The sequence below is a fragment of the Epinephelus lanceolatus genome, chromosome 13 (assembly GCF_041903045.1).
Source record: "Epinephelus lanceolatus isolate andai-2023 chromosome 13, ASM4190304v1, whole genome shotgun sequence".
NCBI lineage: Eukaryota > Metazoa > Chordata > Actinopteri > Perciformes > Serranidae > Epinephelus > Epinephelus lanceolatus.
In genome coordinates, this window is record NC_135746.1 from 577,031 (window position 1) to 603,940 (window position 26,910).

The following is a 26,910-nucleotide window of genomic DNA, read 5'->3' on the forward strand; positions in this document are numbered from 1 at the left end:
TTTAGTCAAATTAACTTGAATTTTAATTAAAGTTCAACTCAGATTCAAAACTTTTCTGATGAAGCTCAAATTCAACTTAATTCTGACACTTTACGTGAGATTTTGTGAACTTAACGTCTGTGTTTTGCTCTGTTGAATAAATCTGAGCTGACAATTAACTTTATTGTTACTCTACATTTTTACCTTTTATTTTTTTATTTATTTATTCATAATTTAATTCATATCTTACCTTATTTTACTTTATTTTATCATTTACTATATTGTTGTAATTTATTCTCAAATTATTTTTTTTTAATATAATTTTAATTATTTTCTCTATTATTTTATTAAACTTTGCCTCGTTTTACTTTATTCTACATTATTGTTGTTATTATTTGACTTTATGTTTATATGACCATATTTCATGTTATGTTAGTTTTGTGCTGTCGGCTCCTCCGAGTGAAGAATATAAATATATTTATTAATATTTGTCGTTTCTCTGCAGACGATTGTTCGCGGGAGTTTTATCGGTCATGGCGACTACATCTCACACGTGATCTCTGAGATGAGCCGTCTGTCCGTCACCAGCTCCAACTCTCTGCGCCGCAGCAGCCCGTCGGCACGGAAACGCGCCCAGTCACTGGGCCGACTGGGAGAAGTGGAGGAGGACGAGTCGTACCAGTACGAGGAGCTCAATCGCCGCGGAGATGGCGGGAAGACAGACGGGAGCTCCACCTACTGGCAGGACAGGATCCGACAGGTGCGCAGTGAAAGCGGCAGCCCCAAACTGAATGGAACTCTGCAGAGAGCCAAGTCCACCTGCGAGGTGGCCACGCCCCGCACACCTGTGACGCCTCAGAGGACAGGCGTGATGACGGGTTCTACAGGCATGACGACGGGTTCTACAGGCGTGACAACGGGTTCTACAGGCGTATCGGGTTCTACAGGCGTGACGGGTTCTACAGGCGTGACTGGTTCCCCAGGAGGACAGTACGCCCACAGTGAGGGGGCGGGGCTCAGACAGAGGCCCACTTCCTGTCACTACAACCTGCCGACTGCAGAGACCAACAGCAGAGCTCACCTGAGACTGAAACCAGCAGCCAATCACCTGCCCGACCTGCTGTCCTCGTCCAGAGAAACTCCCAGAAGGCCTTACTCCTCCTACGACCTCAAGGTGAGAGTGAATTCTCTTTCCTGTCGAGAGTTCGATGTTTTTTGGTCGAAACGATTCTTCACTAAATATGAAGCTACAGCCTGTTAGCTTAGCTTAGCTTAGCATAAAGACTGGCAGCAGATGGAAACAGCTAGCCTGGAGTCGAGGAACAGTCCATCACATGACCCACCCCCTCCCCCCCCGCCCCGCCACTACTGATCGACTCCTGATAACTTAGCATGACGTCTTCTGTCTCTGCCCCCACAGGTGCCCTCGCCCTCTTCCCCCCTCCTGCTGCCACCACCCAACAGCACCAGCAGCCCCATCATCACAGGTCGACCTCACCGCCCGCTCCGCCCCTCCTCCAGCTTCAGTATCGGACATTCTCCAAGAACACCGACCCCGCTGACTCAGCCCCGCCCCTCCCCCACAGGCTCCCCGGCACACCTCCCCAGCCACCCCTCCCCCTCCTCCACCCAGCAGACGGTACCTAACGGAGGTGGGAAGGTGACTCATGAGCAGTTCAAGGCGGCGCTGCAGATGGTGGTGGACCCGGGCGACCCGAGAATGACTCTGGAGAACTTTGTGAAGATCGGCGAGGGGTCAACGGGCGTGGTCTGCATCGCCCGGGAGAAACACAGCGGGCGCCAGGTGGCCGTGAAGATGATGGATCTGAGGAAGCAGCAGCGCCGCGAGCTGCTCTTCAACGAGGTGCCGAAACACTGATAGAAAATACCACAGTAAAATAAAATACAATAGAGGAAAATGAAATCGGATAAAAATTTATAGAAAATATTAAATTAAAAAAAGTAAAAAAAAAAAAAAAGTTGAATAATGTTAAACACAAGTAAAATAAAATAATATGATTTAAAGTGAAATATAATAAAATAAAAGGATTTAAAAAATAATAGATTAAATTAAAATAAAGTTAAAAAAATGTAAGTGAAATAATTTTGAAAATAACTAAACAGAATAATGCAAAATAAAAAATAAAAAAAAACTGGAAACAATATAATGTAGAAAATAATAAAACAAAATAATAAAATGTTAATAAAATGTAACAGTCAAATAAATTAAAATGAAATAAGTGAAAAAAAGCAAAATTAAATAATGTAGAAATAATAACAAATAAAATAAAAAATGTGAAATGAAGTAATATAAAGTAAAATAATATAGTTTATAAAAATATCTGTATCAGACTCAGTCTGTTACCTGGTGCAGTGTGACATCATCAGCAGCCTCACCTGTTCCCATGTGTCCCCCAGGTGGTCATCATGAGGGACTACAGGCACCAGAACGTGGTGGAGATGCACCGCAGCGCCCTGGTGGAGGAGGAACTCTGGGTAATCATGGAGTACCTGCAGGGCGGCGCTCTCACCCACATTGTCAGTGAGACCAGGTGAGCAGGAAGTCTCAGAGTACCTTTACTCTGAGAAGTAACTGAAGCTGTCAGATAAATGTGGTACATGAAAGAGTTCAGAGTTTCTCTCTGAGACCGAGTACAGGTGTAACTATGGTAAACGCGCGCGCACGTGTGCATGTCTGTGTGTGTGTGTGTGTGTGTGTGTGTGTGTATGTGTCAGGCTGAACGAGGAGCAGACGGCGACGGTGTGTGAGGGCGTCCTGCAGGCGCTGTCGTACCTTCACTCTCAGGGAGTCATTCACAGAGACATTAAGAGCGACTCCATCCTGCTGACACTGGACGGAAGGGTAACACACACACACACACACACACAAAATAAAACACAAAACATTTCCATCATGAAACATTCAAATGTCTCCTCCTTCTCCTCTAAATGGATAAAACTCTGAAACATGGCGCTGACGCTCACTGAGTCAATGAAGCGCCGCACCAACAGGAAACACCTTTTATTTTTCCTCAAAAATGAACCAGTTAGTTCCTGGTTAACGTGTCCGGCTGTCAAAATACAAACTGAACCTGAAACTATATTCTGGATGATGGAGATGAGTCAACACACTCTGCGTTCACTCCGTCTGATGAAGAAGTTTAAAATATATAAAGTTAAGTTTATCATGACGTCACTGTGACGGTGTTTGTGCTAAATTTAAACGTTAAAGTTTAATCGTTCAGTTTGATGCACTGCATTTATTCATTACAGGAAATTATCAACATCTTCTTCTTCTTCTTTTCCTGCAGATCAAACTGTCAGACTTTGGTTTCTGCGCTCAGATCAGTAAAGACGTCCCAAAGAGGAAGTCTCTGGTCGGGACGCCGTACTGGATGGCTCCTGAAGTCATCGCCAAAAGACCGTACGGGACCGAGGTACCAACGAGAACACGTTAGAGAACCTGGTCTGGTGCCTGTGTGTGTGTGTCCAGGTGTTCTGTGACAGCTTCCTGTTTCCTCCAGGTGGACATCTGGTCTCTGGGCATCATGGTGGTGGAGATGGTGGACGGAGAGCCGCCATATTTCAGCGACACGCCCATCACCGCCATGAAGAAGCTGAGAGACGAAGCAGCACCGGGCGTGAAGAACATCCACAGGGTCAGACACACACACACACACACACACACACACCTTTATCACACATTGAGGTCACTGACACAGAACCAGCACTGTGAGGACGGCCTCTCTCTTCAAGTGATGTTTCACTTTAAATTAACAGAGACAAAGTTTTGACACATCAGTGAGTACGAGACAGTTAATCATAGTTTAAAAGATTAAACATTAACTGGACCCACGGCCTGGACCTGCACTGTGGGGACATCTCTTCTAAACATTGTACTGATCATCTCAATCAATCAATCATGAATAATTAGTGAACGTCGGTTTGATTTAGTTTTTGGGAGACTGAAGAAATGGATTTGCTCGTAAACCACAGGCATGCTAACAGGCTAACAGGCTAACAGTGAGCAGATCCACCTGGCAGTAGCTGATGATGTCACTTTCTGTGTCTCAGGTGTCTCCAGTGTTGAAGGACTTTCTGAGCTGCATGCTGACTCGTGACACGAAGCAGCGTTCCAGCGCTGCCGACCTCCTGAAGCACCCGTTCCTGCTGCAGGCTGGCTCGCCGCGCTGCCTGGTGCCGCTGGTGGAGCAGCACCGCAAACGCATGTCGCTCTGCTGAACACCTGAGAACACGCCTGACCTGAGAATTTTGGGTGATCTGATCACTAATGGACACGTTACCGATGCAGCTCGTCAACAGACGACCACACACAGTGATTCCTAACGCTATTAAAGGATCTGCGTTAGCTTAAAATCACGTGACGCTCACTGATGAAACTTGACCTCTCACCTGAGGAGCCGATCTCCAGACCTGTGGCTCGCCAGGAAATTTATTTGTTGCCATTGTCGTTGAAATGACTGTGGGTCGTTTAACTCGGCATTTTCCTCGACCTCAACAACTTGTCTCTCCTCGTCCACTCTCTGACACGTAGAGACGGAGCTGAGGACAAACGTCCAGCTGCCACGAGGAGCAGAAGGGCTGCTGTCTCACGGGTGGCGAGGCTGGATGTAGGACAGTGGCGTGAAGAGTCGCAGTGCAGCGCGTCCATTAATGCTGCCGCATGTCCAGCTGCTGCTGCTGGTACGATACAAACTGGGCGGTGTCAGTTGAAGAGGCAGCAGGCAACAACCCAACTCGTCAAGAACCACCGCTTTGTCAGTGGACGTGTCAGACATGTTTGCACAGAGAAGCCTTTTGCAGCGCTATGATACGAGCTGGGTGGCATCAGTTTGTGATGTCGTCAACAGCTTCAGGGATATAAAGAGCGAGAGAGTCCGTACGGGGCGGACGGGCGGAGAGGGGGGCGGCTCAAACAACCCGCCGCTGGTTCTCATGTGAATTTTAAGCCAATCCATGATGTTTTGATCGAAACCTAACCACAGACACTACCTTTATTTTGACACTCTACATTTTTGTTTATTTTGAGACGACACAGTGTTTATTAACACGCTGTCTCAGAACCTTTGAATCGGACGCAGACGGGTACCGAGTGCTTCATATGTAGACGTGTACGACCACTGGCTGAGCAGCGGTGTTTGACAAGTTGTGATGAGGCTGTGTTGGGATTGTACGTATGAAATAATGAGGCAGCTGTGTCGTTTGGCAGCAGTGTGTCAACCTCAGCATTACTGTCACGTCTCAGAATGTCTCAGCCTCAGCCGAGTGGTTACAGTGCACGCCTCGTTACAGCAGCATCTTAGATTTGACTCCAGACTTAACACCTTTGTTACGAGTCATCCCCCTCTCTGTCCTCATTTCCTGTCCACTCTGTCACTGGTCAAAAACAAAAACAAAAAAAAATTAGTATACATCTAGAGCGAGCGCTTGTGATCGAATCGCACCTCCCCAAATAAACACATAACATTTCAGTCACCTTCAGGAGACGACTGCTGCAGGAGTGTGAGCTCCCTGTTGAGACAGCTGCTGAGAGTCCGTCCACACACAGTGACAGGGCTAACTGTTAGCATCACACGGCTAACTGTTAGCATCACACGGCTAACTGTTAGCATCACACGACTAAGGGCTCATTTATGCTCTCTTTACGTATGAAAATGTATACGTCCATTTCAAACAATGTAACCGTCACTGCCCACATACGTCCATGCGCCCTTTACGTTGGCATGGATGTTAACCAATATATCCACCAGGGGGCAGCCCAGAGTCAAAAGTTTATGACAACAACAAACTCAAAAACAAACATGGTGACTGTGGAGGAGATATTGATAATGTACCTCTTGCATAAAAGACAAAAACAGAGGCAGCGTTGTAGGAGGCGGTGGTCGGTGAGGCCATTAAATACATCGTGACTGGAGGACGGAGAATTCTTTTCTCTAGTACTGACGATGAGAGAAACTGAATTTTTATTTCTTCTTCATGTCTCACTAGAGCTACGTATCGGGTAGTGACAGCAACACTGCCCCCACAGTTCCCGGTGGTACTGTTCCGTTTGGCCCGTATCCGTAAGCTTTATGGAAACGTGCAGAAATACGGACGAAATGAACGCGGAGCACGGACAGAAGGCTCCGTCCATATCTGGATCCGTATTTAATGTTGAGCATAAATGAGCCTTAACTGTTAGCATCACACAGCTAGCTGTTAGCATCACACAGCTAGCTGTTTGCATCACACAGCTAACTGTTAGCATCACCCAACTAACTGTTAGCATCGAATGGCTAACTGTTAGCATCACACGGCTAATCGTTAGCATCACATGCATAACATTACCTAACAGTTACTGACAGGTTTAACGACGAGTCGGTGCTGCTGCGTTAGCTCCTGCTGACCAGGCAGACGTTGATCTAATAGAATGCTGAAGTCACGCCCCTTCCGGTGAAGCTCATGGGACCTTAGATCGGAAAAAATATGAATGGCAGTGAATGAGGAGAGAAATATTATCTTTTGGTCCTGTTTGAGTTGTGACATGAAATCCAAATATGTCATTAATGAATTTAAAACATAAATTTTAAGGTCAAGAAAGTCATACTTTGTGGTAAAACTGTTGAGATATAAGCTTTTTAATTAGAAAGACTCAAGAGTACACAGGAGGAGGTCATGTATGTGACGTCATAGCTTTCTGCAGCTTGGAGTGACTGCAGCCTGGCACAAAACACACAGACATCTTCAATCATAAATCGATTAATCATGAAACAGTGGAATTTCAGTGGGGAGGCCAAGCTGCTGGAAGCGAGCGAAAGCTATGACGTCACATACGCGACCTCCTGCTGTGTACTAGATTTCATGTCACAACTCAAACGGGACAAAAAGATAACATTTCTCTCCTCATTCACTGCATTCATATTTTTTCCGATCTAAGGTCCCATGAGCTTCACCGGAAGGGACGTGACTTCGACACTCTATGGTTCACCGGCAGGACTGCGGCTTGGCGGCGGTCCTTCAGCGCTGTGTCTGAGCGAGGATGTCAGCTGAGTGGGCGGTCCTTCAGTGTGGCCGTTCACACTACTGTAAGAATGTGGTCATGTGACCTCAGACTGTGATGTTGGACAACAGCAACAGGGAAACCTGTCAGATCTTCATGCTGCTCCCCAGTTGACTTCTGACCTCTTGAATTCTTAAATATTATAACATTTTAGGTTCCGTCATGTTTGTGTGTGGAATGAAGGAGGATTCATTTTAGAAGACAGACTCAGACCTGACAGTCGGTAACACGCTGTAAGAAGTGATGGTGTGGGTACAAACTGTGTCGGCGTGACAGTGATACATTTTTTAGGAGCACTGAAGTAATAAAACACGTTAGCAAAAAGAGTTCAGGTCGTACTGTTACATTTTCAATGTCACGTAACGCGTTACACCACTGACTGCTGTATAGAAAGGTGCCGCCAGTGATCACATATCTGGGTGATGTCATCATGTGTGTGCGTTAGTATGTTGGATGTGTTTCCATTCACGTCTCGTACAAATGCAGAGCATCAGCACACAGTCCTGTTCTTACGACCGGCACAGCGGGAACCGGCAGATGGGTCTCTCAGCTCCGGTGTATTAATTTGCTCTCGTCAGTGACTGACTCGACTTTCTGATCTTAATCTGTGAATTATTTTCTCCTGAATCTGGTAGATTTACGACTTGATACTTAAAATCTAAATGTTTTTAAGACGGTCCTGATCCGGCTTCACAGCACAGAGACAGCAAACCATGAAAATTCACTTTTACTGAAACAGAACATTTCAGTCACACATTAGAGTTAAAATAATTAAAATAGAGCAAAGTATTTTCTGGAGTTTTGAATCTTTAAAGGGAAAATGATTTATTTATTTTTTATTTTATATGAGGTATTTACCCACAGTCAGTGTGTAGAGGCAGGCATTTAAAGGTGCGGACACACCAAACCGACATCAAAGAACTAGCGGTGACGAAAGCCAACTGTTGCGTTGTCTACGTCGCCTCACGTCGCCCTGTGTCAGTTGCATTTGAACACACTACACGGACTACATCCGACGGCCAAGTAGCACGTACGTTCTGCGCCTGCGTGAGAGAGAGCGGAGTGAGAGAGTGGTACATCCTGTCAGCCGAGGGGTTTCCTATCTGTGCAGCCGAGCACCGCAGCACCTCCACGGACTATTACATCCAGACGGTCCCGGTGTTTCCTCCGCAGGCTCCACTTCACTCAGCTGCCCGATAAACCCGCTGCTTCTTCCCACTTTAACCTGAATAACAAACCAGGGCTCGGTGCTCCGGTTGGATCCAAACGGAGAGCCGGGGCTAGCTCAGAGACTAGCGGAGGCTAACTGGCTGTGCTTCCCTCCGGTCGCGCTGCGGCTAACGCTCCGCTAGCCGCTCCCAGCTAGCTCCGGTTTGTTATTCAGGTTAAAGTGTGAAGAAGCAGCGGGTCTATGGGTCAGCTGAGTGAAGTGGAGCCTGAGGAGGAAGCACCGGTTAGCCCCGGTTTCACTACAGGCAGATTCACTCGCTACAGGGGCGAGGAAATAAAACCTGAACAGCCAATCAGAGTGATCTCTCTCACCGACAAGCTCCGCCGCCGATTCAACATGCTCAATCGGCCGAAAAGCTGCCGACGCCGAAGTGCCGACGGTGCGGGACACACCAAAAAACTAGGGCGACAGACGCTCACCGACGACCCGACTTTGGTCGACGGCCGACCGTCGGCTTGGTGTGTCAGGGCCTTTAGATCAGTGATGTCCTGCTGTGGGCGGAGCAGCAAAAATTGATTTTACACACCTAAAAAAATCAATATCAGTGTTATATTGATCATATTTTCAACTTTAAACTGGAGCTGTTATATCTCTCTCTTCACAGCCAGACTCCAGTGAGAAAACCAGTGATTTAACATGAGTGAACTCAGAGCTGCTGGTCGACTGCTGCCTCCATCAGTTAGTGTGTTTGTGTCACTGTGTGACTTTGGTGTTTTAAAGGGTTAATTCAGATTCACCAGTGTGACACAAACACACTAACTGATGGAGGCAGCAGTCAACCAGCAGCTCTGAGTTCACTCATGTTAAATCACTGGTTTTCTCACTGGAGTCTGGCTGTGACGAGAGCAGAGATGTAACAGCTCCAGTTTCCATCAGAAATGTCAAAATAATATCAATATTTCGAACACGTTAACTGATTTAGATTTTTCAGGTAAAATACATCTTGTTGCTGACTCCGCCCACATCATGACATCACTGAGCGTCAGACTCCAGCCTGCCTCGCCACACTGACTGTGGAGAAATAGTTGATACAACTTCTCTTTAAAACATCTGGATTTCCCCTTCAGACCATGAAACTTGACTCCTGTTGAGACACAGATCCTGTTTGCATGGTATGTATAATAATTAGAAGTGGGTTTATTTTAAAAACTTGCACAGTTTTACGCAGAATGTGAGTTTGCACACGTTTGTTCAAATGTTTTATTTTAATACAGATGTTAATAAAGTTGATGCTATTTTCAAAAAGTGTTCTTTCTCTTTTTCATCAGACTTTATATTTAACACAAAGTTTTAGAAGAAAACAACATTAAACATTTTAAACTTATTACAAAGAGTCTAAACATCATTCTGATTAATTACTTAAACCGCACCACCTCCCTAAAAATTTTATTGCAAAAAACAACAACAAACAAACAAACAAACAAACAAAAAAGCTGAGGTGAAGTTTCAGGCTGCAACAAAGATCTCAACACACACACTAACATCAGTGTGTGTGTGTGTGTGTGTGTGTATGTGTGAACAGAGACTGAACAGAAGCGACTCTTCATCATTGTCTTCACCAGCTTTAAAACTTAAAGTGAATGTTCAGCTGCTGGTTTCTCTAAACATGAACTTGATTATTAAAAGAAAGGAGGTGAAACATTTGAACCTGAGGTCATTTTCAAAGATGACTAAAAATATAAAATGATCATCAGTCACATGAAAATAAAAACACATCATATGAAGTTGAGAGTGAGAAGATCTTTTTTTACATTTAAACAGAAACTTGTATCTGAAACTAAATCTGACTTTGTTGAATCACTGTCACCAAAATCATCCTGAATTATTGTCCTGAATTCACCTGATTACTGAGTAGTTTCAATAAACACACACTGATATAACAACTTTAACTTCTAACTTTCTCCTAATTTCCCAATAATCAGCTGCTACAAACTCTGATTTAACTCTGAACTTTAATCTCTAGCCCCTTTCACACTGCCAGGTGTTCGGCGAATGTTGGGCCGTTTTGCCGCCACACTGCGAGCGTTTAGACACACAGAGCCGGATTGGCGAGTTGATCCGAGGTGCCTAATTTTCCGCCTCGTAGGGTAGACATATTGGAGGAACCCTTTTAGTCCTTAGGCCTTCTGCAACAGGAGGAGCTGTTGATGACTTGTGGGAGGGGCTGTTGATGACGCCACACGTGCGAGCCACTGGCGGTGGATAAACAGGAAACAGCTGATAGCAGGAATTAGCGAGCAGCTAGTAGCAAGAGGGAAACACAAACCTGACAGACACTGTAAAGATGAGCAACTGGGGAGACAAGGAATTGTGCGCCCTCCTTGTCCTCGCAAACGAAGAGGCCATTAACCGTCAGATGACGGGGACGGTGAGGAACGGGCCGACTTACGAGAGAATCACCGAAGGACTGACCAGCCGCGGCTTCCCTCCCACGTCACTGTTTACGTCACATGCTGAGCTACACGTTTTGTTACTTGCTCACGCCCCCCATTGCCCCGAAAAAGGCACATTCTGTATAAACAAAAGTAGGTAGGCGGCATTTTGCTGCACTCCCTGATTTTGTTTTTATACTGCCAATGCTGAAAAAACACTGATTGGGCTTTCCTGCAGATTTGCACAGTTCCTGTTTAAAAAGGGCTACAGTCTCATTTTAACTCCATGTGTTTCTGTGGAACTCTCTTAGAAAAATTATATATTTCATTATTTCACATTTAAAAAATATAAACCTGTTTTTCACTGAATAAAAGAAAGTTATTAAATGTTAAAGCTGTGAAGTAGCTGAATGAGATGAACCTATCTGATTAAACAACATAATAACAATGATATTTAATGTTAACGTTCAGTTACACTCTGGGACACAGAGCGGTCGGCTCTGACTCTGAGCCCGACAGGTTCAAAGGGTTAAAATGTTTCTGTGTTATCTTCCTCATGTCGAACTGAGACTGAGATTAAAACTCTGATTCCAGTGTGTCTGGTTTCTATTTACAGGCTGAGAGCTGATAAGTCCAGACTGTCTCAGATAAAGAGACAGAAACACTTCAGCCAGTCAGGACACACTACACACACACTCTACACACTACACACACACACACACACACACACACACACACACACACACTCTTCAAACCTCACAAAGGAGTTTGATGATGTTTCATTCACAGCCTGGTTTCTGAACATTTTTCTCCTTAAACATGTTTTTGTTTTAATCAAATCAAACTTAATCATTCAGCACCTCTCACACCTTCACACAGCCCAAAGTGCTTCACACAGCTGCAGTAAAACAGCACAGAAGAAGTGACAAGTGAACAGGCAGACATAACAACAATAAACCAGAAAATATTTCAAATAAATAACATTAAAAAAAGTGGAAAATGCCAAACATGAGACTAAAAACCGAGGCAGTAAATGACGAGGCACCGTGAAGTAAATCAGGTGCAGTCATGATGTCTCGTCTGTCTCCTGTCAAACTGATCTACCTGTGGGAACAGATTAAACTGAACCTTGTTGTGTTTTAAACCAATGTCTGCTTTTTAAATTAATGTTGAGCTGCAGCAGGTGAATGATGATGATACTGAAGAGGAACTGGACGAGTGGAAGCTTCAGTCCTGTGAGGACTCAGGAGAAGCTGAGTCTAAATGGAGAGGTGTCAGGAGTCCATATCGGCCGGCTGATAAACTGTGAAACTCTCCTTTTCCTAAAATGGACTCTAACAGCCAAAGGTCCTGAATCTGCCCTCACTCCGTGTCTTCTCATCCGAGGACAAATTTAGTGTCATCCTCTGTTTTTTTTTCTTTCAGCGGTCGTCTCCTAATTTGGTCCTCAGGGAGTCTTTATAAATGTTCGCCTGCTGTGACGAGTCTGCAGCCTCCACAGAAAAGATTCTTTCCTCTCAGACTGATCTCACTGCCGTGTACCTACACCCTCCACCATGGGTGACCCTCTGATGGCTGAGTTTGGGAAGGCTGCTCCCTTCCTGAGGAAGTCAGAGAAGGAGCGTCTGGAGGCGCAGACCAGAGCTTTTGACATCAAGACTGAATGCTTTGTGGTGGATGACAAGGTAGAATACATGAAGGGACAAATCCAGAGCAAAGACGGAGTGATGGTGACTGTCAAGAAGGAGGATGGAACAACGGTGACTGTAAAAGAGTCCGACGTCCATCCCCAGAATCCGCCAAAATTTGATAAAATTGAAGACATGGCGATGTTCACTTTCCTCCATGAGCCCGCCGTGCTGTTTAACCTCAAAGAGCGTTACGCCGCCTGGATGATCTACACCTACTCTGGACTCTTCTGTGTCACCGTCAACCCCTACAAGTGGCTTCCTGTTTACGACGCCGAGGTGGTGGCAGCTTACAGGGGGAAGAAAAGATCCGAGGCCCCCCCTCACATTTTCTCCATCTCTGATAACGCCTACCAGTACATGCTGACTGACAGGGAGAACCAGTCTGTCCTCATCACCGGAGAATCCGGCGCTGGGAAGACCGTGAACACCAAGAGGGTCATCCAGTACTTTGCCAGCATCGCTGCCGTTGGTGGAGGCAAAAAAGACACCAGCAAGGGGACGCTGGAGGATCAAATCATCCAAGCGAACCCCGCGCTGGAGGCCTTCGGCAACGCCAAAACACTGAGAAATGACAACTCGTCTCGTTTTGGAAAATTCATCCGAATTCACTTCGGTACGAGCGGCAAGCTGTCGTCTGCTGACATCGAGACGTACCTGCTAGAGAAGTCACGTGTCACCTTTCAGCTCAAAGCTGAGAGGAACTACCACATCTTCTACCAGATCCTGTCCAATCAGAAGCCAGAGCTGCTGGACATGCTGCTGATCACCAACAACCCCTACGACTACTCCTACATCTCCCAGGGAGAGGTAACAGTCGCCTCCATTAACGACTCGGAGGAGCTGATGGCCACCGACAGTGCCTTCGACGTGCTGGGCTTCACTGCAGACGAGAAGATGGGCGTCTACAAACTGACTGGCGCCATCATGCACTACGGCAACATGAAGTTCAAACAGAAGCAGCGTGAAGAGCAGGCGGAACCGGACGGGACAGAGGCTGCTGATAAATCGGCTTACCTAATGGGGCTGAACTCTGCTGACCTCATCAAAGGGCTGTGTCACCCCAGAGTCAAGGTAGGAAATGAATACGTCACCAAAGGTCAAAGTGTGGATCAGGTGTACTACGCCCTCGGTGCTCTGGCTAAGTCAGTGTACGAGAAGATGTTCAACTGGATGGTGGTGAGAATCAACCAATCCCTGGACACCAAACAGCACCGTCAGTACTTCATAGGAGTGCTGGACATCGCTGGATTTGAGATCTTTGATTTCAACACTTTTGAGCAGCTGTGCATCAACTACACCAACGAGAAACTACAACAGTTCTTCAACCATCACATGTTCGTTCTGGAGCAAGAAGAGTACAAGAAAGAAGGTATTGACTGGGAGTTCATTGACTTTGGGATGGATTTACAGGCTTGTATCGACCTCATTGAGAAGCCTTTGGGGATCCTGTCGATTCTGGAGGAGGAATGCATGTTTCCCAAAGCCAGCGACCAGACCTTCAAGTCCAAGCTCTACGATAATCATCTGGGCAAGAACAAGATGTTTGAGAAGCCAAGGGCTGCGAAGGGGAAAGCAGAGGCTCATTTTGCCCTGGTTCACTATGCCGGCACGGTGGACTACAACATCGGGAACTGGTTGGTCAAAAACAAAGACCCCCTGAATGAAACTGTGGTCGGTCTTTTCCAGAAATCATCTCTGAAGCTTCTCAGTCTGCTGTTTTCTACCTACACAGGAGCTGACGGCGGTGACAAAGCAGGCGGCAAAGGAGCCAAGAAGAAAGGTTCCTCATTCCAGACTGTGTCTGCACTTCACAGGGAAAACCTCAACAAGCTGATGACCAACCTGAAGACCACACATCCTCACTTTGTCCGCTGTCTGATTCCTAATGAGAGGAAAACACCAGGGGTCATGGACAACTGCCTTGTGATGCACCAGCTACGCTGTAATGGAGTCTTGGAAGGCATCCGAATCTGCAGGAAAGGTTTCCCAAACAGGGTCCTCTATGGAGACTTCAAGCAGCGGTACAGGATTCTGAACGCCTCAGCCATCCCTGAAGGTCAGTTCATTGACTGCAAGAAGAGTGCTGAGAAGTTGCTGGGGTCACTGGACATCGATCACACTCAGTACAAGTTTGGCCACACCAAAGTCTTCTTTAAAGCCGGTCTGCTGGGAACACTGGAGGAGATGAGGGACGAGCAACTCTCTCGCATCATCACCAGGATCCAGGCTAATGCCCGGGCAATCCTCATGAGGGCAGAGTTTGCTAAGCTTGTGGAACGCAGAGATGCCCTGATGGTGATCCAGTGGAACCTTCGCTCTTTTCTAGGTGTAAAGAACTGGCCCTGGATGAAGCTCTTCTTCAAGATCAAACCTCTGCTGAAGAGTGCCGAGTCTGAGAAGGAGATGGCAAACATGAAGGATGAATTCAACAAGCTGAAAGAAGCCCTGGAGAAATCAGAAAGTAGACGGAAGGAAATAGAGGAGAAAATAGTGACTCTTCTCCAAGAGAAGAACGATCTGACTCTGCAGATTCAGTCTGAACAGGACACACTGACAGATGCTGAAGAACGCTGCGAACAGCTCATAAAGAGCAAGATTCAACTAGAAGCCAAGCTGAAAGAGATGACAGAAAGACTGGAGGATGAAGAGGAGCTGAATGCAGATCTCACAGCTAAGAAACGGAAGCTTGAAGATGAATGCTCCGAGCTGAAGAAAGATATCGATGATCTGGAGCTGACTCTGGCCAAGGTTGAGAAAGAGAAACATGCCACAGAGAATAAGGTTAAAAACCTGACAGAGGAGATGGCGTCCCAGGATGAAAATATCATGAAGCTGACTAAAGAGAAGAGGGCGCTACAGGAGGCTCACCAGCAGGCACTGGATGACCTTCAGAGTGAAGAAGACAAAGTCAATAGTTTGACCAAAGTCAAAGGTAAACTGGAGCAGCAGGTGGACGATCTGGAGGGCTCACTGGAGCAAGAGAAGAAAGTCCGAATGGACCTGGAGCGCTCAAAGAGGAAGTTCGAAGGAGACCTGAAACTAACTCAGGAGAGTTTGATGGACGTGGAAAATGACAAACAGCAGCTGGAGGAAAAACTGAAGAAAAAGGATTTTGAGATTGTCCAAATAAATTCAAGACTAGAAGACGAGCAGGTTGCTTCAGTTCAGCTCCAGAAGAAGCTGAAAGAAAACCAGGCCAGAATCGAGGAGCTGGAAGAAGAGCTGGATGCAGAGCGTGCAGCCCGGGCCAAAGTTGAGAAACAGCGCTCTGATCTTTCCCGTGAGCTGGAGGACATCAGCGAGCGCCTAGAGGAGGCAGGTGGAGCGACATCAGCACAGGTGGAGCTGAATAAAAAGAGAGATGCTGAATTTCAGAAGCTGCGTAGGGAACTGGAGGAATCTACGCTCCAACACGAGGCCACTGCTGCCTCCCTGAGGAAGAAACATGCCGACAGCGTCGCTGAACTGGGCGAACAGATTGATAACCTGCAGCGTGTGAAGCAGAAGCTGGAGAAAGAAAAGAGCGAGCTGAAGCTGGAGCTGGACGACTTGTGTTCCAACATGGAGAGTGTGGTGAAGGTCAAGTCAAACATTGAGAAGATGTGTCGTACGATGGAAGACAACATGAATGAGTACAAGAGTAAATATGAAGAATCTCAGCGCACCATCAATGACCTGACTACCCAGAGGGCCAAGCTGCTCACTGAGAATGGTGAGTTTGGACGTCAGCTGGAGGAGAAGGAGAGTCTGATATCACAACTGGCCAGAGGGAAGAATTTGTACAACCAGCAGGTAGAAGATCTCCGCAGACAGCTGGAAGAGGAAGTCAAGGCCAAGAATGCCCTCGCTCACGCTGTACAATCTGCTCGTCACGACTGCGATCTGCTCCGAGAGCAATTTGAGGAGGAGCAGGAGGCCAAGGCTGAGCTGCAGAGAGCTCTGTCCAAATCTAACACCGAGGTCTCAGCATGGAGGACAAAGTATGAAACTGATGGAATCCAGAGAACAGAGGAACTGGAAGAAGCAAAGAAGAAGCTGGTGCAGAGACTGCAGGAGGCCGAGGAGGCCATCGAGGCTGTGAACGCAAAGTGTTCATCCCTTGAGAAGACCAAGCACCGCCTCCAAAATGAGATTGAAGACCTGATGCTGGACCTTGAGAGATCCAATGCAGCATCTGCAGCTCTGGACAAAAAGCAAAGGGCCTTTGACAAAGTCATGGCAGAGTGGAAGCAGAAGTTTGAGGAGTCACAGTGCGAGCTGGAGGCTTCTCAGAAGGAAGCTCGGTCTCAGAGCACTGAACTCTTCAAACTGAAGAATGCCTATGAAGAGTCACTGGATCAACTTGAGACGATGAAGAGAGAGAACAAGAACCTCCAAGAGGAGATCTCTGACCTCACCAACCAGCTGGGGGAGGGCGGCAGGAGCGCTCATGAACTGGAGAAGATGCGTAAGCAGCTCGAGCAGGAAAAGGCGGAGCTGCAGTCGGCACTTGAGGAGGCAGAAGGTTCTCTGGAGCACGAAGAGAGCAAGATCCTCCGCGCCCAGCTGGAGTTCAACCAAGTGAAGGCAGACATGGAGCGCAAGCTGGCTGAGAAAGACGAGGAAATGGAGCAGGCAAAGAGGAACTACCAACGGATGCTGGAGTCGCTTCAGTCCTCTCTGGAATCTGAAACCAGGAGCCGCAATGAGGCCCTGAGAGTCAAGAAGAAGATGGAAGGTGACTTGAACGAGATGGAGATCCAGCTCAGCCAAGCCAACAGACAGGCAGCCGACGCCCAGAAACAGCTCAAGAGCCTCCAGGCCTTCCTGAAGGACTCTCAGCTGCAGCTGGATGATGCACAGCACGGCAATGATGACCTGAGAGAAAATATCGCTCTGCTGGAACGCCGAAATAACCTGATTCAGGCCGAGCTGGAGGAACTGAGGTCCGCCCTCGAGCAGACAGAAAGAAGTCGTAAACTGGCAGAACAGGAGCTTACTGACGCTACAGAGCGCATGCAACTCCTGCACTCCCAGAACACCAGCCTGATCAACCAGAAGAAGAAGCACGAAGCAGACCTCATGCACCTGCAGACTGAGATGGAGGAGGCCATACAGGAGAACCGCAACGCTGAGGAGAAGGCTAAGAAAGCCATCACAGATGCAGCCATGATGGCAGAGGAGCTGAAGAAGGAGCAGGACACCAGCGCCCATCTGGAGCGCATGAAGAAGAACATGGAGCAGACCATCAAAGACCTGCAGCACCGTCTGGATGAGGCCGAGCAGATCGCCATGAAGGGAGGCAAGAAGCAGGTCCAGAAACTGGAGGCTCGCATCAAAGAGCTGGAGAACGAGCTGGAGGCAGAGCAGAGGAGGGGAGCGGAGTCCATCAAGGGGGTTCGCAAGTATGAACGCCGCATCAAGGAGCTCACCTACCAGACTGAGGAAGACCGCAAGAACATGGCTCGTCTCCAGGACCTGGTGGACAAGCTGCAGCTGAAGGTCAAGTCCTACAAACGTGCTGCCGAAGAGGCCGAGGAGACAGCAAACACCAACATGGCTAAACTCCGCAAGCTGCAGCATGAACTGGAAGAGGCTGAGGAGAGGGCCGACATCGCAGAGTCACAGGTGAACAAGCTGAGGGCGAAGACCAGGGACGGGTCCTCCAAGAAGGGCCTGGACGAGTGAGCAGAGAGTCAGCAGCTCAGGTGAGTGGAACTGAACATTCACTCTGACAAGAGAAGGTTGTGAAAACCAGGTTATTCACAAAAAGACAAAATGAAAAACAGTTAGATTGAAACCAAAGGTGGAGTTATAGCTGTGCGTCAGCTCCGGGCAGAGCCACACTGTTGTGAGCATTTACACTTGTGCGGCGGTGTGTCTGTGTCACTCTGCAGTTACACCTCCAAACCGCTAGTCAGCGGTGGAGGTTTCTGTGAAGTGCTGTAACGTTTAGTTGATTCAAAACACACATTAAACACATGTTGAACACACATTAAACACACGTTAAACACACATTAAACAAACACACGTTAAACACATGTTAAACACACATTAAACACATGTTAAACACATGTTAAACACACATTAAACACACATTAAACACACATTAAACACACGTTAAACACATGTTAAACACACGTTAAACAAACACACATCAAACACACGTTAAACACACACTAAACACATATTAAACACATGTTAAACACACATTAAACACACGTTAAACACACATTAAACACATGTTAAACACACATTAAACACACATTAAACACATGTTAAACACACGTTAAACATACGTTAAACACACATTAAACACACGTTAAACACATGTTAAACACACGTTAAACACACATTAAACACACATTAAACACACATTAAACACACGTTAAACACACATTAAACACACATGAAACATACGTTAAACACACATTAAACACATTAAACACATGTTAAACACACGTTAAACACACATTGAACACACGTTAAACACACATTAAACACATATTAAACACATGTTAAACACACGTTAAACACACATTAAACACACGTTAAACACACATTAAACACACGCTAAACACACATTAAACACATGTTAAACACACGTTAAACACACGTTAAACACATGTCAAACACACATTAAACACGTTAAACACATGTTAAACACACATTAAACACATGTTAAACACATGTTAAACACACATTAAACATACATTAAACACAGGTTAAACACACATTAAACACACATTAAACACATGTTAAACACATGTTAAACACACGTTAAACACACATTAAACACACATTAAACACACGTTAAACACATGTTAAACACACATTAAACACACATTAAACACACGTTAAACACACATTAAACACACATTAAACACACATGAAACACATGTTTAACACACATTAATACGCTCACACTCACAGTTAAACAGCTGGCACTGATTTGAACATGTTGAATCTAAACACTTGTTTGATTAACTATGAGTATTTCTATTAGAAATGCAGGTCTAAGTTAAGTGTTTGTATTTAATGAGTCATGTGATCTGTCGTTATTTGTTAACAGTTGGTGAATGTGTTTTGACTGACAGGTGTTCCTGATGATGGAGGAACGTCTGTGATCACCGTGGAACCAGAAGACAACACAAACGGTTCTTCTCTCAGTGTCACTGTGAATTATTATTTATCATTAGTCGTTTGAATTTGGAGACAGCACGTGTCTATAGATTAACTCTCTGATTAGCCCTCTGTGGTACGCATCACGATGCCAGTTGGTGACAATATAAACATAATTTAAAGAAATTAGAAAAACTTGTTTGGGTTAAATGTTTGGATACGTTACCTTAAAGCAACACTGTACCATGATGGTCAAAATAAAAATTAAAAAAAACATGGTTTATTGTTTAAATTGTATTAAAATAGAAAATTAAACTTGTGAAATATTCAAAAACCTTTAAGTTTAACATTCATGCCTTTTGAAAATGATCAGTTTCTGAACATTCCCCTCAGACGACTGAATGAGTTAAAGAGCACACTTCAGTTTAACGTGTGTGGACGGGGGCAGGGACAGATCTTGACTCGAAGACATCAGTTTTTATTTTCTCCTGCAGAGACAATAAGGCTCATTAGTGACTCCTGTTTCTGCTCCTCTGCGCCCCCTGCAGGACAAACAGCTGTGATCACACTTTCTCCTTCAGGTCCAAATACATCAGTTTGACATTAGAGTTCAGGAGCTGTTAAAATGTTCCTGATTCAACACTCAGTTCAAATTAGAGCAGCAAATGTCCTCACAACCAAAACAACTACATTCAAAGGTAAAACACTGACACCTGCTGGGTGAAGTGTAAAAGTGCAGAGACAGAAAATGATTATATGAAACCTGCAGAAACAAAATGACACATTAATGACCTCCTGTTCACCTTTCATCACCTCTGCTCCGGTTTTAAAAACTGCATGTGTCACGGTGGCCACATGACACAAGGCAGCTCGCAAATGGTGGTAAATTTCCCCTTGGGGATTAATAAAGTATAAAGTATATAAAAAGCTGAGTGGAAAACGTCTATGAAACTAATATGAGCGATCAAAACGATACAAAACAACATTTTTAATGTGACTTACCGTCAGCAGTGTGACAGTCAGACAGGAGGAGCTACGGAAACCCAGGAGGTTCAGGAGAGGTGATGTGCAGCAGGTTCATTTCCAAAGGAAACATTAGAAATAACAGTAAATAAAATTAACTCATAAAACTCACAAACACTCGACAGAAATTTAAAATGATAAATAAATAAAGTTCAGCAACAGAAATTAATTAACTGTGTTTTAACTCAGTGACATCACCAAACTTCACATCAACATTTATCATAGTTAATTATTATAACTCTTTAAAACATGACGGTGAGTCTGATGATTAGTTTAACATTCACAGTCTGTGTTCAGCGTCCTGCTGAGTCTCTGCTGACACACTGCATGTCAGCTGTGTGTGTTCATGTGTCACCTGTGAATATAACACATTCTCACAAATACAAAAAAAGTAAAATCAAAAGGTGATTTTGCATATTCATGAAAGATCTGCAGAAACACAAACATGTTCCAAAAATTAAAAAAAATAACCGTGAATAAATTTAATTGATTTTCAAATAAATTAAAAACATTTGCAACTTTTAAACAGATATTTGTTATTAATCCAGTTTTTTTGTGATTCTTGCAGATTTGCATTTTGCTCTGTCTTTAAAAAAAAATGTTTTTGTATATTTGCAGAATATTTTTGAGTGTACAGATCTGTTTTGTACTTGTGGCAGGTGTGTTTTTTTTTTATTCACAGATGACACACTCACACAGACATCTGTCTGAACACACAAACCAGTCTCTGTTTATTCCTCACAACTAAATTCTGATTCATTCTTAATAACATCAGCTGGAAGCGAAAATTTTACCTCCATCCTCTGTGAAGAGTCACATTAATGTCACATTCAGTCTGTGAATGGAATAAGAGTGTGTGTAGAATAAGAACACACAGTCACACACTCACTATTCAGTCAACTTTATCACCGCTGACATTTTTAAACTTCTCTGAGTTCATCTGTGGAGATAAAAATAAAATTATGATCAACGTTTGAACAAAATATGAACCAGAAACCATCATGCTGGGATTCAGTAAAGGTATGGAGCTGCATTTTAACGGTAAAAAAATACTAAAAGTTGACAGTTATGGTGAACGTTAGCTTGTTGTCTACCATATTGAAAAATATCGTTATTTTACAAGAGGAGATTTTTTACACAAACTTCATGAACAAAATGTTTCAGTTATCATAATAAAACATTTGTTCAACAACAGTAACTTCTGTTTTCCTTCCTTTGAGTCGCACTGCAGCGCCACCTGCTGCTCACCTTCTTGTTCCTGCTGTGTCAGGTCTTTGCCTCCATATCTCTCATCTCTTGTGACAATATACTTTTTTCCAGATAGTTAATAAACTGGAAATCAACAACCTTTTCAGACCCTCTACTTATGGAGAGAGCTGACGGAGCCATGTGAGGAAGACTCTGAAGAAGTGACTCAGCATATAAACACAACTTTTGGGTTTCTCTGTTTTATTCTGTCTGGTGATGAAGATAGTCACACTGACACATGATATCTTCATATTCATGACATCACTCCATTAAATCACTAAACTAACCTGATGTTCTGTTTCTTTGTTTAACTTTAATCTAAAATAAAAATCAGGTTTAGTGTGAGTTCATATAAAATACCTTCTGTCCATGACGGTGGGCCCCTGAGCACAGACACACAGAGGGCCCCACCATCTCTGCTTCCCCTGACACTCTGGGCCCCTGACACTCTGGGCCCCGTCGGTCTGTTGAGTGATCGACCCGGACTTCTGTCACAAAAATAAAATATCACACGGTCAGAATCAGAAACAGGTAATTGATCCCTGAGTGCTGTAGTGTTCACTACAGTATAAACATAGAAACAATTATAGCTGCTGTGCAGCAATGTTCGGGGCCGGGCTCATAATATACAAAGGAAAGAAAAAACTCAAGAACAAGAAAGTAAGAATAACATTAACTGCTAGCAATTATGAACAAACTGGCCTGATCTAGCTTAAAGCTAAACATTATCCATGGTGACAAAGATGAAAACATTTTTTAAAATGTAAAAGTAGCTATTGGATAGACTCTGCATATTGACTGATAGCTAAGCCAAATAAACAGGGAAAAGAGACGAGGGATAACAGGGAAAAGTGTTGATAAAGAGTATTTGTCTCTCTGCAAAACTGCCTGGATCGTAATTATTTTAACCTTGGTAGTCTCTAATCCACATAGCGTGATGCCTGAACATAGGACTTTCACATTAGAACGTCCGTTCTGCCTTAGCTGAGGCTTAAACTCACAACTTCTGAGACTGAGGTCCGTCTTCTATCTCACTGAGCTAACTGGCAAGTGACAGTTCATGTGTGGCTTCACAGATTGACTAAGCCAAGCATCAGGGTGCCAGACAGCAGCTGTTAGTGTGTAAAGGCAGATTTCAAACGGCTGTCAAAAATTCACTTATTAAGACAAAAATCCAAAAATACGCAAATTGCATCTAGACAGCATGGAGATGTTGGTAATTTGTTTTTAACAATGATTGATTTGCTCCATAAGTGAAAAACTGATGTTTAAAAATGCCATTTTTACATTGACTCCAATTGTTCACATTAGAGCAAAATTCAAAATGCTGTCAAAAATTCAGTTTTTGAGATAAAATTCTGATATTTTCCAAACATCATCTACCATGACTCTAGAATTTTGTCATTTTTTTTAATGAACACTGAAGATTTATTTAGCAAGAATTTGCATGTATATGTTTACAGTACCGTTTACAGTCAAACATTTTGATGCACTGTAGGCTCAATTTTTGATAAATCAAAAATCTGAGAAACATAGTTTGTGTAGGACAGTCTGAAGATGCTCTGTAGCAAGTTTGGTGTCAACTAAGCAAAAACTGTGGGAGGAGATAGGTTTAATAAGTTTTACAGTTTTTGAAAAAAAAAAACAGTGATGAACTTCATAATTTTTAATAGGTTTAAATGTACAAAAGTTTCTTCAGTATTGAGGCTACAGTTTGATGAAAGTTGTGAAGTTGTAGCACGTATGGTTGATTTGTTATGAATTTTCAAAGTTTTGAACTTTAGACGCTTGCTGTAGCGCCACCATCAGGACTATTGGCCTGTTTTTGCGGCTGAGGATATCTGGCAAGAGACTGGACCTTTGTGCAAAGTTTGGTGAGTTTTCACGCATGGGAAGTATGATTTCCTCGGAAGAAGAAAGAAGAAGAAGAACATGCAGGATAACAATAGCAGCTTAGGCTGCCCGGCTTAGTTGAATGAATATGAACATGTAAGAGGTGATGTCATAAAGAGGTGATGTCATAATACATCTTATAATTTAAGATTAAAATATTCAAACAGATGATTTTCAATCCTGAGTTCACACAGCTTCACTTTTAATATCATTTCATTTTAACACAGCTGGTTCACAGCTTCCTGAGCCTGTCAAAATAAAAGCAGCATTAAACAACAACAAACAAACAAACAAACAGCCACAAACAAAAACTATTTAACACACACAGTCACTTTAAATATAAAACAAACTGGAGTCTGGATTTTAACACTGAGACCAAACACTGGAGTTTCATCTGTAAACAGCAGGCTTTTATTGTGAAGAGCTTCCGGTGGCGCTCTGACGTCAGAGTATAAACACGAGGAGGAGTCCAGCTGTGGGTCCAGATGAGGATGAGGACGAGACCGGGAGGCAGAAGGATCGCTGCCGGGCTGCAGACGCTCCTGTGCGGCTCACACTGACCTCACACACCGCCTCCTCCTCCAGCACCCGGACCTGACCCGGACCCCGTCCTGACCCGGACCCGGACCCGGTCCCCTGCATCATGCGGGACCCGCGTGGTTGGACCCCGGCGGAGGGGCGGGGCAGACCGGCCACCTACACCGGGGAGCAGAAGGCGCAGCTGGCGGCCAAAGCCAAGCAGAGCTGGGTGAGACTGGTCACCGTGCTGGGTTACGTCATGTCCGTGTCTCTGGCTGCTGTGGTCCTGGCTGTTTACTACAGCCTCATCTGGAGACCTGCAGCGGGACCTGGACAGACCCGGACCGGGACCGTGGCACCGGGAGTCACGACCTCCAGGGCTGAACCTGCTCAGAGGACCAATCAGAACAAAGACTCAAGAACAACTTCAGTCTCTGACGTCACTCAGTCTGTCACCAGTCCCGGTCCTGAGTTCATCACCACGGATCATAGTTTACCTGCTGACACCGGAGCTCCTCCCGGGACCACCGACACTCCCACCGGACACCCCGCTCTGGTCCCGGCCGGACAGGGCTTCACCTCCCCGGCTGCTGTGACCGCGGAGGATCCGTCCAACCTGCCGACACACCGGACCGCGGGGCCGGGGGCTGGAGGCGAATCCTCCGGGTCCGGGTCCGGGTCCGGGGTGGAGGAGCTCAGTGACGGGACATTATACCGGGGAGTCCTTCAAAATAAAATGTGACTTTATGAGTTCAATAGTAAAAGTTTAGTTTCTGTATCATTACGTCATCACAACATGTCTTAACCGTTTATTATCTGTGTGTGTGTCCTGTGTTCAGGGAGAGGCACTGAGGTCAGACATGACTCAGTGTTGTTGTTGTTGTTGTTGTTGTTGTTGTTGTCATGACTGTGTGAGCTGCAGCAGGGGCCTGTATCATGAAGCAGGATTAATGTCTTAGCGAGGTAACTTCAGGGTTAACTCTGGGTTTTCGGTCTCACAAAGCCGGTTCAGTTCTTACTGTGGTAGATCACCATGGTAACTTACTCTGAACGGCTATCCTGCTCCGGAGCAGGGTAAGTTCAGGGTTGAATCTGATCCTATAAAAAGCACCACCCACTGGCCAATCAGCTGTTGATGGCTGACAGAAATGCAGCCCAGTCATGACGGGAAGTTTAATTCATTTGATTGATTTTGATTTGAAAGTTTATTTTGAACATTAAAACAGAAAAGAAAGCAACAACAACAGACAATGAAAAGATTGTTCAAAAAGGAGTGGAAAGAAGTGGAACTTTCATCCCACCCCTTCATAAGAAAGAAACTGATCATTTGCGGACACTTAATAGCACCATTAATTAGTGCCAACATTTTGTTTTGTTGGAGGAAATGATCCCTGTTAAAGATAATGGGCCTAATTGACAGCTTTGCTGCTGGAAATGTGGAAAGTAGCCTATCATGTCTACACTTCATGGTGTTTGAGGGATTTTCCTTTTTGTTTTTTAAAGAGGGACACTAGCTATATTTTTGTGCAGCTGTTAATTTCTAACACAGCTCAATATCAGGATGATTTTATTCAGACTATCAATTTGGTGTTGATATGATTTAATTGTGGCGTCAGCTTTAAGCTTTATTGTAGCATATATAACGTTATGACAAAGAAGACCAATTTATCAGACGCAATGATGTTAGACGATAATTGTAATACACGCAATTCATCTGCGCAGCATTGATTTCATGGGATTCAAGGGTGTGATCAGTGTCAGATGTACAGGTACAGGTACTGTAGCTACTTGAACCAGTGATGAGTCATTTAACCTACACATCATTTTATTTGCTGCCTTGTTTTGTCTTGATTTTTCCCTCTCTCCTCCTCTATTTCTTCTTTCCTCACCCGTTTCTTTTTCTTCTCTATCATGTGATTTCATTGATGTTTTGACAGGGGAATTTCTTTGATAAGCTTTTAGTGGCTTCTAACCTCTCCGGCACTTTTCTTTTTTTAATCTTGTAAATCTTATTTTTAACATTATGTGCAAATAAACTAATCTAAACTAAAACTAAACATTATTCATCCCGTTATGCGTTGCCACGCATGTTTCCTCCTCCTGCAGCTGCCACGGTGTTGGCCTTTTCTCTAATGTTGCTTTTCTCCTCCTCATATTTTAGTAGAATTAATCTCTGATCCTCACGAGAAATACTTTTTTTCCTCACATACGGCGCTCTGTGAGGACGCTCAGTGACGCTCTGTGACGCTCAGTGACGCTGCGCTTCTCTCATGATTGTGATTGGTCCGCTGCGTGCGCGTTCACGGCTCTTGATATAGCAACCCTGGGTTGAGTTACCGAGTTGATATCCAGCGTCGTGATACCGATTATCCTGATTGCCATTGTTAGGGTTAGTCAACCCAGGATAGGTCTGGGTAACCCAGGAAAGGTTGATCTCGTGTCGTGATACAGGCCCCTGATCTGTCTCATCTCTGGGTTAAATTTCTTATATTTTTACGTCTCTTTCCCCTCTTGCAAGGAGCACCTGTAACATGAATAATTTCCCCTCAGGGATCAATAAAGTATTTCTGACTCTGATGTCTTGTCATCATGTTTGTCACAGTTTGAATATTTAAAGCTCAACAATAAATCATTTATAAAGTTCTTCTGCTTGTTTATAAAACTTTAAATGACCTCACCACGCACCAGTGATGTAATGTAGTGATGACACGCCCCAGTGCACGCCATCGTGCTCGCATCATCTGGTCACATGATCAAACAGAGACTCATATTTTACAGCAGTCGTCGCTTCGT

General features: G+C 44.7%; 2 protein-coding genes across 5 annotated transcripts in view; both read left to right on the forward strand.

Annotated features, from left to right (window-relative positions):
* Positions 1-9,515, forward strand: part of LOC117270375 (serine/threonine-protein kinase PAK 6-like) — a 31,651-nt gene extending 22,136 nt beyond the window's left edge. For all 4 annotated transcript variants that reach the window (XM_033647950.2, XM_033647951.2, XM_078173598.1 and 1 more), the window contains 7 exons: positions 485-1,153; positions 1,400-1,843; positions 2,398-2,531; positions 2,716-2,842; positions 3,291-3,416; positions 3,504-3,638; positions 4,054-9,515. In XM_033647950.2, coding sequence (XP_033503841.1) covers positions 485-1,153; positions 1,400-1,843; positions 2,398-2,531; positions 2,716-2,842; positions 3,291-3,416; positions 3,504-3,638; positions 4,054-4,221 — 1,803 coding nt within the window. In that variant the 3' untranslated portion in view covers positions 4,222-9,515. The remainder of the gene's footprint in view (positions 1-484; positions 1,154-1,399; positions 1,844-2,397; positions 2,532-2,715; positions 2,843-3,290; positions 3,417-3,503; positions 3,639-4,053) is intronic.
* A 2,585-nt stretch (positions 9,516-12,100) lies between these two features.
* Positions 12,101-21,651, forward strand: myh6 (myosin, heavy chain 6, cardiac muscle, alpha). Its single transcript, XM_033648906.2, has 2 exons — positions 12,101-18,020; positions 19,410-21,651. Exon 1 carries the CDS (start codon positions 12,199-12,201, stop codon positions 17,998-18,000), a length of 5,802 nt encoding a protein of 1,933 aa, XP_033504797.2. The 5' UTR covers positions 12,101-12,198; the 3' UTR covers positions 18,001-18,020; positions 19,410-21,651.
* The last annotated feature ends 5,259 nt before the right edge of the window (positions 21,652-26,910 follow it).

Coding starts and splice junctions, on each gene's coding strand:
- myh6 (XM_033648906.2), top strand. CDS start 12,199: ATGGGTGACCCTCTGATGGCTGAGTTTGGGAAGGCTGCTCCCTTCCTG.